Here is a 13862-nt window from a genome sequence, read left to right on the forward strand (position 1 = left end):
GCTCCCGATTAGAATCAACATGCAACTCAGACATTTTAGTAGTTTAAGACAAGATATTGTCTATAAAATAATATAAAGCAGAAAATGTACTGGCAGTTTGTTACCAGGTTTTTACAGCACGGACAGTATATCACTTTAAACTATTAAAAATGCCATCAAGAGTCACTTTTTCAAACTTTTCAACATCTAAAGCATTCGGAATACAGATCAAGATCCCATAATGCAATTCAAAAACATAAATAAGTTACACATGAAATCACAAAATTTGGGAAAACTGCTCCTTTACAATATTTTTTTAACAGCTGCTTTGACACAATCTACATTGTATAAAGTGCTGTGATGAATTGGACAAAATCTGCATACTTTTAATCACAGAGGAACTACTTCTGGATCTGGGAAGTGGATTAAGCTGAGAGGAAGATTTCAACTTCAGTGTTGCTATATGTTCATGTCATTCATCAGTATTAACGGCTGGGTTGTGGTTTGTCTGCAGGTGTGTGACGGGAAGGTGTCAGTTCATGTGATCGAAGGCGACCACCGGACCTTCCTGGAGGGTGAAGGTGTTGAGTCTATTTCCAGCATCATCCACAGCTCACTGTCTGAACCCAGAGTCAGCACACGAGAGGGCTAAACCTTCGCATAAAACCTCTTTTACTGTATTTCTGTATTTCTTCACCATATTTCCGTAGCTTTCACCTTTCACAATGCACTGTCGTTGCATGTTTAACCATTCCCAATCTCTTTATAACTCTCACCCACAAAATAGCCTTATAAAACGTCTTTTTTCAATATCTTGGATGCTTAGCACACTTTATTCCTCACTTAAAGGTTTATATTCCATGCTGGGAACAAAAACACATCTGTTTGTTTGCTTTTTGTGCGATAGTTCACCCAAAAATGACATCTTTAAGATGACATATTTTCAAAAAATGTAAGATATTGTATAGAATTGACTACCACAGTATTTGTTTTCCAACTATGGATACCAATAGCTTACATTCTTTAAAATATCTTCTTTTGTTTTGACTAAATAGTGAGTAAAGTTAATTTTTGGGTGAATTGTCCCTATATAAACTTAATCCATTCTATAAATCTACTGTGAAATCTTTAAACTCCACAGATTTCTGGCATGTGGGTGAATTGAATGCCATCACTGACTCTTGTCTAACCTCTGAAAGTCTGCTAAAGGTTCTATGTGTTCATCTACATTCAGTTTTCTTCCATTCCAACCTAATGATGCGGACTGCAATTCAAGGCTTTACTGTATACAAGTCCACATGTTAGCTGTTGGAAATCTAGTTACGCAAATGGCTGAGATTGCTGTTTACCAATGTTTGAGCAGTTACTGATGCTTCTGCAGTACTAGTTGATACTAGCTTCACTTGTTTACTGTAATATAGCGGTTTGGCTTGTTTTTGAATGATATTCGCCAGGTTCTCTTGATGTTGAGCATCTAAAAAAAATGGTGCGTTTAAAGAGAAAGTATATATGAAAATATTCTTGGATGGAATAAGCGTTAAAAGGGATAGTTCACCAAAAAATGAAAATTCTGCCATCATTCACTCTATACCTGTTTGATTGTCTGTCTTTTGTTCAACACAAATTCTTTTTGTTCCTATTATGGAAGTCAACACTCTTCAGAATATCTTTTGTGTTCAACTGAAGGAAGAAATTCATAGAAGTGTACAACCACTCGAGCGTAAGTAAATGCTGAGGACATTTTTATTTTTAAGTGAACTGGCCCTTTAAGAGAGCTGGCTTATTGACTTCTTGTTAATGTTTACGTTTAAGTTATGGGTTCATTCTGGAATGTTGTTACTTTAAAAGGATCTGGTATCTATGGAAGCTTGTTCCCGCCACTGAATAAAATAAATAAACAAATCAATACAATGTAAAAAAAATTATAAAGTCAGAATTGTGAATTTATAACTCGAAATTCTGACTTAACTTGAATTTCTGACTTAATAACTCGGAATTCTGACTTAACTCAGAATTGCAACTTTATAAATCAAAAATGCGACTTTATAATTTGGAAGTCTGACTTTATAACTCAGAATTCTGACTTAATAACTTGCAATCCTGACTTGATAACCTGAAATTCTGACTTAACTAGGAATTGTGACTTTATAAATCAGAATTCTGACTTAATAACTTGCAATCCTGACTTGATAACCTGAAATTCTGACTTAACTAGGAATTGTGACTTTATAAATCAGAATTCTGACTTAATAACCTGCAATTCTGACTTAAAAACTCATAATTCAGACTTAACTCAGAATTGCGACTTTATAATTCGGAATTCTGACTTTATAACTCAGAATTCTGATTTTTTTTAAATGTATTCAGTGTGGGAACGGGCTTCCATAGTTCCATAGTCACTGTTGCACAGGCTCAAAGCAATTAAAGCACTAATGTGAAATGCTTGGCAATCCCCAGTGAAACGTTAGCTTTGCTACTTAACCGTTGACCAATAACTGGAGTATTAATCTTCTGTTGATGTTTCTCGTCCTCTTTTTGAGGATCGTACCAACATTCCTTCTTCCTGCTGTATATGTTCTGGTATTAATTGGCTGCTTGAATATTTCATACAGTAAGTTGTAGCAAATTCTTCTGTAAGTTCATAGCGCAAAATCACTTGTTTTATCTTAAATCTTGTCAGAATGAAGTGTCGTTTGGTGTAGGAGTGCACTATGGGACGTACGAGTAATTTCCTAACAGTGACACAATTATTGACTATTCTGTCACAGCAGGAAAATATCCCTTTTTTAGAAAGCAAATCACTTTATTTCTGAGACTAATTCTCGAAGTCAGTGACGAACTGTGATTTCTTTCAATGTTTAGAGCAAAGCTGATAGAGCTGGAGTTCATTTTTTCTATTTTTTGGTGTTATTTTCCCTGTATTTATTGTACTAGTTCAAATAAAGTTATTACTAACATATACACATCCAGAGTGGACTGATTTGTTTTTTCTCCAGCAATATTGGATATTCTGAAACTGGCATTAATTTAAGTTTCTATATATTATTCAAAGCCAAAAGAGATTAAAAGAATAACGGGTTGGACAATGAAACTGAAATGCCTGCTTTTAGAGCACATTAATTCATTGTTATGGTGTAAGTCAGGGGTCACCAATCTCGATCCTGGAGGTCCGGTGCCCTGCAGGGTTTAGCTTCAACTTACCTCAAATCACCTGCCTGGGTGTTTCAAGTATACCTAGTAAGACCTTGATTAGCTTGTTCAGGTGTATTTGATTAGGGTTGGAGCTAAAATCTGCAGGACACCGGAGCTCCAAGAACACGTTTGGTAATCCCTGGTGTAGGGTGTCCTTTTACAGCCAATGCAGAATCTATTCGTCATAGGAATGACAGATACAAGCCCTGCACAGTGGCCAGAGGGATTTTGAGCCATTCTTCTTGCAGAATAGTGGCCAGGTCTTTAGATGATGCTGGTGGAGGAAATCATTTACTCACGTGCTCCTCCAAAACACCCCAAAGTGGCTCAATAATATATAGGTTTGGTGACTGTGCAGGCCATGGGAGATGTTCAGCCTCACTTTCATGTTCTTCAAATCCCACTGTCACAAGTTTTGCTGTGTGTATTGGTGTATTATTGTCCTGATACATGCCACCGCCTTCATTATACAATGTTTAAACCATTGGGTGCACTTGGTCCTCTAAAATGGTTTGGTAGCCCTTGGAAGTGCGCACACGTACATTTTTACAGTATTTCGTATAAAAATGTTCTAGAGAAAGTCTTATTTATTTCAGTTTGGATAGAAAACCATTTTCTTTTCTTTTTTCTATTTTACACATTTTAAGATCAATATTATTAGCCACTTTAAGATTTTGTTGTTTGATTCCAGACAAACCACCGTTATCCAGTATTGCCCAATTGACATATTAAAGCTTTCCAATTAACCTGAATAGTATCTTACTTAATATCTAGAAGGATAGATATGTATACACTCAGTAGAGATAAAAATTGAGGACTATTTATTTGTTAACTTTCTTCCGCCAAGAAATAATGTGACAAATCTGGGGCCACAGGACATTGCTACTGTCTCCTCCACTAGTGACTGCCTATAGTGGTTTTCCTGGGTGTAGGGAATGACATGGTATAGCAGCCAAAACCATCACTGATCCACCCTCATGCTTCACTCTGGCTGTGCAACAGTCTAGGGCAGGGGTGTCAAACTCAATTCCTGAAGGGCCGAATCCCTGCACAGTTTAGTTCCAACCCTGCTCCAACACGCCTACCTGTAGGTTTCAAACAAGCCTAAAGGACTCAATTAGTTTGATCAGGTGTGTTTAATTAGGGTTGGAACTAAACTGTGCAGGGCTGCGGCCCTTTTGAAACTGAGTTTGACACCTGTGGTCTAGGGCATACCCTTCTTTGGGGCTTCTCCACACGGTAACTCACTCAGATGTGGGAAAGAGAGTGAAGGTGGACTCATCAGAGAACAATACATGTTTCACAATGTCATTTCACAGTCCTAAAATACTAAACATACCTTTAAATATAATAATAGTTAGCATATCATCAAATCAAAGACCATAGAATACCTTAAAGTAGGGGTGTCAAACATACGGCCCGCAAACAGGTTTAATCTGGCCAGCAAATTGATTCTGTAAAGTATAAAAATGAGATGCAATTTTTCAATAAAAGAAACTGCGCAATGGCGCAAACTGTTACAAACTGTTCATTTAATCCGATCTTGATGCCTGAATCAGCATCAGTGTGACAGCGTTCTCGAAGAGAAAGACCACTTCTATGCCCTGCTATACCACACTGAGGTGTTTTCAAGAAAACGTAACTATTTCACGTTAAGTCAGTTTAGTGGCTAATTCGTACGAGTTCAGTCGTACGAAAATATACAACGTAAAAAAAAAAAAGAAGGCGTGGCACCCAACCACACCCCTAAACCCAAACGTCATTGGTGGATAAGCAAATCCTACTAAATTGTACGAATGAGATCGTATTCATATGAATTAGCCACTAAATCAAAAAGTTACAACTTGCCATGAGAGCGTGTTGTCCTCAGGCTCCAGTGTAATGTTTTTATGTTGATCGCATAAAAAAAAAAAAAACTATTGTTTTTAAGTTATACTGTGTATACCATGATTTTACCAGTCAGGCCCACTTGGGAATAGATTTCCTTCATGTGGCCCCTGAGCTAAAATGAGTTTGACACCCCTGCCTTAAAGGGACTTTGATATAGTACATTTATTAATATTATTATTTAATATGCAATGTATATAAAAATCCCTTTATGCAACCAAAATAAAATAAACATTATTATAAGCCAATTTATATTTCTATTTTTATTAAACAAAACTGAAAATCCGTAACAAAATATACTCGTCCACCAAATAAAAAAAAGTGGTCACGTTCATTTTTAAAAGCATCCCATTTAAAGATTTGAGTAGCTGTGATGTATTTTGTATACTTTTTTTGGCTTCAGAATAAAAAAAATGTAAAAAAAAAAAAAACAATATTAACATATTTACAAAAAGATGAAATTACAAACATTCAACAAGTTTAAATCCATATCCGCTCTTTACATTCGTACTCATGCATTGCATAAAGGCACAGTGTGATGGGGAGATGCATGCAGAGTATAAGCAAATGGCCAATACAAAATTCATGCTAACTGTCAAATCAGTTATACACGTAGCAGAACACAGAGGAATCGCGTACACTTTACAATAAGGTTTCAGTAGTTAACGTTTACTAACATGATCAAATAATGAACAATAGATGTATTCCAGTATTTATTCATCTTTGCCAACGTTAGTTACGTAATTGTTAGATCTTGTTAGCTCACAGTGCATTAACTAAATGTTTACAAGTACAACTTTGGATTTTATGTATGCATTATGATTAAAAAATGCTGAATTGTTTGCTCTTTGATCATGTTAGTAAATGCATCAACACCCAGAGTCTTACTGTAAAGTGTGAACGAGAAATCCTCTTTAAAGATGCAAGTGAAAATGCTTGGAGATTGTCATCAGGTTGTTTGTACGACTGGAATGTTTGGTTGTTTTAGTTTGAGGCTTGATCCAGTGTCGTCCACTATTTCCCACCTTTCCATGAGGCTTTTAATGTTCTTCATCATCATCACCATCAGGATCATCTTGTGAATCACTGCTATCACCCAAACCCAAATCTTCAATGCCGTCATCATCGTCAGGATAATCATCGTCCGCCAAACGTTGCTGTAATTCCTCCAGCCCCAAAAAGCGCTTCAGAAGTGCAGCGAGTGCCTCAACATCACTGAACAAAAAGCCAAACTAACTTAATGACAGCAATTGTCAAGCACATTGCAAAAAAGAAAAACAACAACTGAAGAGTGTAAAATAAATGTACTATACTGTATTATTTTCATACGTTCCTTTAAACGTCATAGCAATATTGTGAATTGAAATGAAATTATTAATTGTGTCCAGTTTTGTCAAGAATTTTTATTAATTATGGTGGCTTGAGAAAGCTAACGTACTGTTCCGCTACATTAACTTATTCTTCTTCCAGCTTCTTCTATCAAGAGTTCACATTTAGCTGATGATTAAGCTACTTTGGCATGCTCTCCCAGGAGATAGCCCTGAGTTTAAAAGGTCCCTGAGCCCGGGGCTCCCTCCAGTTGCAAGGCGAGGGGGGAGTTTAAGCTCAGGTGGATCTTGAGAACTCCCCTGCTGTAGTAACCGATGAACAGATAGTGATTTGCTCTTAAGAGATAACTACTTACTAGGAGCATGTCTATGGTGCCGATTTGGATTAGTCAATTAACTTAAGTTGCATGTTTTTGGACGGTGGGAAGAAACCCGGGGAAAACCCACGTGAGCACGGGGAGAAAGTGCAAACTCTGCACAGAAACGCCTGCTGGTTTTCTAAAGCATGGAACCAGAAGCATTTTTGCTGTGAGGCAACAGTGCTAAGCACTGGGCCACCGTGTCACCGATCTTAGAAGGAGTAGGGGTGGATAAGGGGATTCTTCAAAACGAAGATAGCGTTGGAATGTAACCCAGGGTATTTGTAGTAGCTTAGGAGTCATCTGATTGGTGCATTGAGAATTATATAATGCGGATCCAGCCGCTAGCAATCATAAGCACGTGATCCTCTCGAAATTAGTTTATAAATAAACTTCACTCTGAGACTAGTTTCTATATGCATTTCCTCCTAGCCCGCTCATACTACAACCACCAAACTTACTCCAAACCTACAAACTGGCCTGACTCGGGTTGCTATGTCTTTTCCAACTGGTCCAACTAAAGCCTAGTTCACACTACAGGATTTTAAACATCAGCAGATCACTGTGCTGTTCACACGACATGACTTGACTTTGTGTCTTTTGATCTCTGTGGTGTTCACACTACGCAACACTCCGTGAACGATCCACAAGAGGGGGTCACACACTACATGATCTGACAACATCTCATTCCCCATCAGCTCATTCAAGCTACCAAACCACAGCCAATGAAAATTTGAGGGAGGAGTCGTCAGAAAAAAGCTGAACATTATTGGCTGCTTGTGTGCTGATGACATCACTGACAGCGTTTCAAGCTTTGCAGAAAGCATTTAAAAACATCGTCAAATCAGCTGATTTATCAGTGGATTAATCACTCATCTGCAAGGTTTGAGTGGATAGATACACAGAGAGTTTTTAATTTTTGTAATTTTATAACTCTTTGAAATAAAACTAACATATTTATAACAACCTGCCGTTTTCTAACTATCAGTGTACTTCTTTCTGACATTGTTATTTTTTTTATTACAAAACAGTAAAGAACTGAGCATTTCTGCCTTAAATGACCATATTGGTTAAAATGACTGCATGCATGTCTGATACTTTCACTGTGACTTTAAATGTGTGTGCATTTTCTTGCCTGGCAACTTCCTGCTAACATAAACAAAACTTTCTGATGGCAAAAACATCAATTTACTTCAGATATCTTTCAAAACAGCATATTCTGTGCTGTTAAATAGCTCCTGTTTGAAAGTGAAAATGAAAGCCAAGACCTTTAAGTGTTTTAGTATCTTAACTACATATTTATAGGCTGTATTACAAAAAAATATTATATTTTTAGGGTAATGGTGTCATTAAATATGATGCCAGACATTCAAAGCTTAATTTTAATATCTCAATAATAGCTTTGAATGTAAATATGTTGTGACAATATGGCGTTTCATATGAGAACGGTCAGAATGAGCAGTATGGTAATTCTAATGGTTACAGAATTCTAGTTCCACTGTTAATATATCCTACTCTCATGTCTGTGTTAGCGCAGAATGAAGCGAGTGCGCCGATGCCCATTCTGACCAATCACAGATGTTTCTGCTGAGCTCCTGAACCCACAGCCATTCAGCTCATGCTGATATGCTCTCTCATTGGCTGTAGCTCGTCACTACATCTGACCACGCGTGGGGTTGAGTCGGCCGACTGCTCTGGAATATTTAGCATGCTAAATGTTGGATTTCCGTCTGCGAGGTGTCGGCGACGGGTCAGCGAGCCTCGTTGATGCGTTGCTCAGTAGTTCACACATAAAGAGCGGCGAGCGCCGAGCACCCGCAGATTTCTTCCCGGTCACAGCCCGATCTGTCGGCGAGCTCGTTAACTTCCAAATCGGGCTCAAATCAGGCTTAAAATCCTCTAGTGTGAACTAGGCATTAGTTTTCCGAAAACTGTCTGGGAAAATTCGGAAAAGTCCCATTGACTTAACGTTGGACCAAACTTTTTGATCACCTTTCAACCTCATAGCCACACCCTGGCAACCACTAACAGCACCCTAGCAACTGTCCCATAGACTTCCATTGTAAAAAAACTGCCATTGACTTTACATTAGACATACTAACAACATGCCAATTAATACAAACAATATACTAATCAGTGGCGTAGCGAACGGGCCCCCCGTCTGTTTCAACCTTAAAATCTACTACAATGATTTAAAGTTTTAAACTACTTTAGACTTTCAGACGAGGCTTTCTCAAGCTTTCTCTGCTTTTGCTGTTTACTTATTTTTTGATAGTAATGCATTCTGACGAATAGTTTAAAACAGATGCCCAATGTTGGCCCTTTGTAGCCTTTGATTTGGCCCACCATCCCATCTTAAAGTGGGTAAGAATGATAAAGAGGGTGTTTTATTGCTGAGCTACAAAAAAGCTGATTAAAATTAAATGTTTCAATGAAATGTTGTGAATGAATGTGATTTTTCTTAATGTAAAGAGTCACAAGTCACTGGACATATAGAGGACTATGCAGAAGACATCCGTGAGCAAATCAAGGTAAAAACTACTGTGACTCCATTCTGTTATGAATGAGATTGTTTTTACTGTGGTAAGTTCATTATAAAATGTAAATGAAATAAGCTGTATTACTTCATATAAAGCAGTGTTTTCTAGTTACCTTTCCATTTTATTAAATAAATTTAAAACATGCCCATGGCAACTATATTTACCTTTGGCCCCTCAATCAAGTTTGGTTTTTTTTTTTTTTGCCACTTTTCAAAACTATTGTTTATATTGTTATTTTTTATTATTTTTATTTTAAAGTGTACATGATAGTTCACCCAAAATGAAATTGTACTTACTATTTACGCATTTAAAACTTTTGTTTCTTTCTTCTGTTGAACATAAAAGAAGATATTTAGGTATTTAGATATTTAAGTAACAGGTTTCCAGCTTTTTTTTTTTTTTAAATATCTTCTTCCATAGATTTTGAACCACTTGAAGGTGAGAAAATGTTGACAATGGTCAGTTTTGGGTCAACTTTCCCTTTAATTCTTACACCAAAAATGTGTGTATTTTACACACACACATACACATACATATACATTATATATATATATATATATATATATATATATATATATATATATATATATATATATATATATATATATATATATAAACTTAATTACTTATTGAAATACATAAATTTCAATTTACCAATAATAGATTTGGAGTTACTAACATTTAAAAACATAGAAACTAATTAATAAAAATATTAGTACATCCAAATCTTTTATTAGTAACTAAAATACATATATCTAACCAATAAGAGATTTGAAGTTACTAATATCTTTTAAATATTAATTACTAATTTTTAAAAAAACATTAGTAGCTCAACCTCTTATTGGTAGTTTGAAATATACACACTTTATTACTGAATAAATTACTGGGGGGTTTTTTTGTTGTTGTTTTTTTAACCGTATCATAGGACTCTGAAAGGAACTACTTTTCATACCTGCGTGACCCAAGTGTGGCACTTTGTGTAAGTGGGTAAGAGAAGCCCGTAGCCAATCGCAGCACTACCAGGTAACCCTTCCCAAGATACCTCACTCTCTCCTCCTGAACACTGACGTCCCGCAGGTGCCGCAGATCTAACAGCACTGAGCCGGAGAAAACAAACGCTTTGCCTCAGATATAATTCACAAAAGAAAAAATACAAATAATGACAGCTAAGGCTGAACTCACCTTTCTCGTGCCCACTTTTCCACAGAGTCAACAACATGGTATAGAGACTGAAGGTCTTCAGTTCAATCTCGTTCTTGGATTTATTAAACACTGCCTCCTACGAGCAAAGCCACCCAGATTTTTAGTTATGACAGTTGAACATACACTCGCTGGCCAATTTAAGTACACATGTTCTACAAATAATCAGCCAATCACATGGCAGCAGTTCAATGCATTTAGGCATGTAGATGTTGTCTAGAATAGAATAGAATATCTGTATTATTAATGGAACATGTGGGAAGTCTATTGAAATGTAAGTTTACTTCTATCAGGAATGATGGTCAAATGAGACTTTACACAGTTTATACGCTAAAAGGGATCGTTCACCTAAATATAAACATTCTGGAGTGGTTGCAAATCTTTGAGTTTCTTCCTTCTGTTGAACAACAACGACTTTATTTAGAAAAACGCTGAAAACCCTTAACCATTGATTTCTATAGTAGAAAACAAAAACTATGGAAGTCGATGGTTACAGGTTTCTAACATTTTTTAAGTATCTTTTCTGTTTAATAGAAGTAAGAAAAACACTGATACAACCTATGACAAATCTCATGCTGAACCTGCAAATCTAGTTCACATGTTTTGGACCTGTCCAGCTTTGTTTCCTTTTGGAAGTCTGTTTTTGATTCATTTTCAGCAATTACATCTATTATATTTGATCCCTCTCCATTAATTAATTAGCCTGTTTGGAGTTCTTTCCCCTGACTGCGAGTTACTGTTTTATTTTTCTGAACTAATAATTTTTCTATCATTATTAGCTAGGCGGTGCATTTTGTTGCAGTGGAAATCTCCTCCACCCCCATCCCATACTCAGTCGATTAAAGACGCCTTATTTTTGTTAAATTAAACAAAGTCTTTGAGGTTCAGTGGTCAAATTTTCTAATATTTGGTTGCCATTGTTGGAGCATGTCAGATCTCTGAGACTTGAGGCGGTTACTGTGGAGTGAACGGTTGCCAATCTTGCTTTTTTGTTTTGATCTGTGCCTTCCAGATGAGTATTAGTGCTGCTGATATAGCACAAGCATACAACTCTTTCTTGATATAAAACCACAAGTTTGAAGAACGTGCCAACCCCCAGTCTATTTACCTTAATATATTTTCCCTTTACTCTCGTTTTAATTGAACATAAAATGACAAATATTCAAATGATCTGCTGAAGCTCAAACTGAGGAATTGGGGTTGATTTAAAGGGACAGTTCACCCTTTTTAAAATAAACATTTGAAATAAATAACATGATAGCATGGATTTATTCTGAGAAGAATTAAAGGGTTAGTGCGCCCAGAAATGAAAGAAAAAAAAAAGAAAAACAACCAATGTCTTTTGTATCAGATTATGGTGTGCGTTTACTACAGGTAATACTATTCTTGCATGTTTTGCTGCTAACTCTAATGGAGTCATATACGCACACCCTGCTAACCTGACACATAAGAGAAGTTATTTGCAAACTGTTTTTATTTAGTCTTTTGTTATGCAAAAGTCTTTTTGGAGCTTCATATGATTACAGTTGAACCACTGAAGTGACATGGAATGTTTGGACCATGTTTTTGGCTCCTTTTCTAGACTTTGAACATCTTGTTGAACATCTATGGAGGATGAGTGAGCCGTTAGATTCATCTAAAACATCTTCATTTGTGTTCAATTTCCTTCGGCTTAGTCTCCAATTTATCAGAGGTCGCCACAGCGGAATGAACCACCAACTATTCCAGCATATGTTTTACATAGCGGATGCCCTTTAAGTCGCAACCCAGTAATGGGAAACACCTATACACTCTCATACACTAATATCCAATTCACCTATAGCACATGACTTTGGATTGTGGGGGCGCACCCGGGGGAAACCCATACCAACACGGAGAGAACATGCTTACTCCATACAGAAATGCCAACAGACCCAGCCGGGACTCAAACCAGCGATCTTCTTGCTGTGAGGCGACAGTGCTACCGTGCAACCTTCATTTGCGTTCAATTAAATTGTGGCATTAGAATGACGCAAATGCGAGTAATTCATAACATAATATAACTAACCCTTTAAAGCCATTCAAACAAGCGGTCTAAATCTCGGTATAGGACAGGTGCACCTAATAAAGTGGCCAGTGAGTAAATTTCAAATATAAAGATGGATAAAGCATGTATAAAACAACTCCCCACCTCCCATTCCTCCATATTCTGCAAGGCTACAAAAAAGCAGCCCGTCACGTAGAACATCTTCCACAATATGCTGTCTACAACAAAAGGAAACAGATAAATGAGCAGCACAGATCAACAATAATCCTTCCTATTTCTGCTTTATTCACTTCCAGGGTAATCACACATTGAGGAAACGCTTCTCACCAGAGCTGTAATAGGCTGCTGCCAGTCCAACTGAAGCTATTCCTGTCAAAAGAGGAAGGAGGGAGACATTTAAAGATATTTGCACGTTCAACTTTACACAACTCTACAAAAATCGGTTTTCAGTTTTCTCATACCAACAAGGATGGACCAAGATCTGATTCCAGGAGATCTCTTCAAATGAAGAAGCTCACATGTGTGTTTTTCTACAATCATATAGCCCATCTGTTAGAACACAAACACAAAGATGTTAATAATAGGTGCTTTTGGGCATTTCCTGTAGCATCACAATAATCATAACATGCTAGAACAGGCTTAGTACACAAAACACAAAAGTGTATCATGAACAGTGAGTTACAGAATATGAAATATTAATAACAAGCACAAAGACAACACCCTAACGTGATCACAGATCTCCTGTTATTAACTGACAGCACGTGAAAGTATCTGACATCACTTACCTCGTTGCTTTGCTTTCTCTCTTTAAATAAATGAATCTAATTGATTTCAATATTTATTTAATCTTAAATGTAGACATTTGCAACGGAAAACTCTTGAAAAACAGATTAAGGAAATAAAATGTGTAGCTCACAAAACGAACTCAACCCCGCCTTCTGATGACGTTAACTTCCGCCTGCGTTCCGATTGGATAAACCTATTGAAGGACCCGCCTTCTGTACTTTGACGCCTCCTTCCTCTACACGATTATGAATATATTGTAAGTTCAGAGAGAGCGTGAGTTGTGGCACGTGCATAATCTAAAAAAAATAGCATCGAATTAAGCGATAGATTGAATACTATATTAAGCTATTTGAAAATGGCTATTAATTCAACCCGTTTTAGCACCAATTCTATGTCCTCAAATCTTCTAACTGTATCAAATCATTTTATATGCGGTTACATGACATTGTTTGGTCGGTCCAGGGGGAGTTCACACCAGAGTTGCTGAATCACGCATGCGTATCGATCCATGCGAGTCATTCTTGCAAACCGGTTCTTTCAAACAGTTTGATTCTATGAATCGGTT

The 13862-nt window shown here is 36.9% G+C and overlaps 2 protein-coding genes across 8 annotated transcripts in view; one reads left to right on the forward strand and one right to left on the reverse strand.

Annotated features, from left to right (window-relative positions):
* fasn (fatty acid synthase) overlaps positions 1–2942 on the forward strand; it is a 72783-nt gene extending 69841 nt beyond the window's left edge. For 3 of the 7 annotated variants that reach the window (XM_087276566.1, XM_087276567.1, XM_087276568.1), the window contains exon 42: positions 494–2942. In XM_087276566.1, the coding sequence (XP_087132692.1) occupies positions 494–631 (138 nt within the window). In that variant the 3' untranslated portion in view covers positions 632–2942. The remainder of the gene's footprint in view (positions 1–493) is intronic. The other 4 variants (XR_015504307.1, XR_015504308.1, XR_015504305.1 and 1 more) reach the window with 3 other exon arrangements.
* A 2353-nt stretch (positions 2943–5295) lies between these two features.
* Positions 5296–13397, reverse strand: cybc1 (cytochrome b-245 chaperone 1). The gene is given in 7 exon segments (NM_001002669.1): positions 5296–6273; positions 10238–10382; positions 10468–10564; positions 12656–12729; positions 12839–12880; positions 12973–13060; positions 13297–13397. Coding segments are annotated over 6 exon segments (621 nt in total). The 5' UTR covers positions 13297–13397; the 3' UTR covers positions 5296–6098.
* Positions 13398–13862: the final 465 nt, after the last annotated feature.

The sequence above is a fragment of the Danio rerio genome, chromosome 12 (genome assembly GCF_052040795.2).
Source record: "Danio rerio strain M-AB ecotype USA chromosome 12, GRCz13ab, whole genome shotgun sequence".
Classification (NCBI taxonomy): domain Eukaryota; kingdom Metazoa; phylum Chordata; class Actinopteri; order Cypriniformes; family Danionidae; genus Danio; species Danio rerio.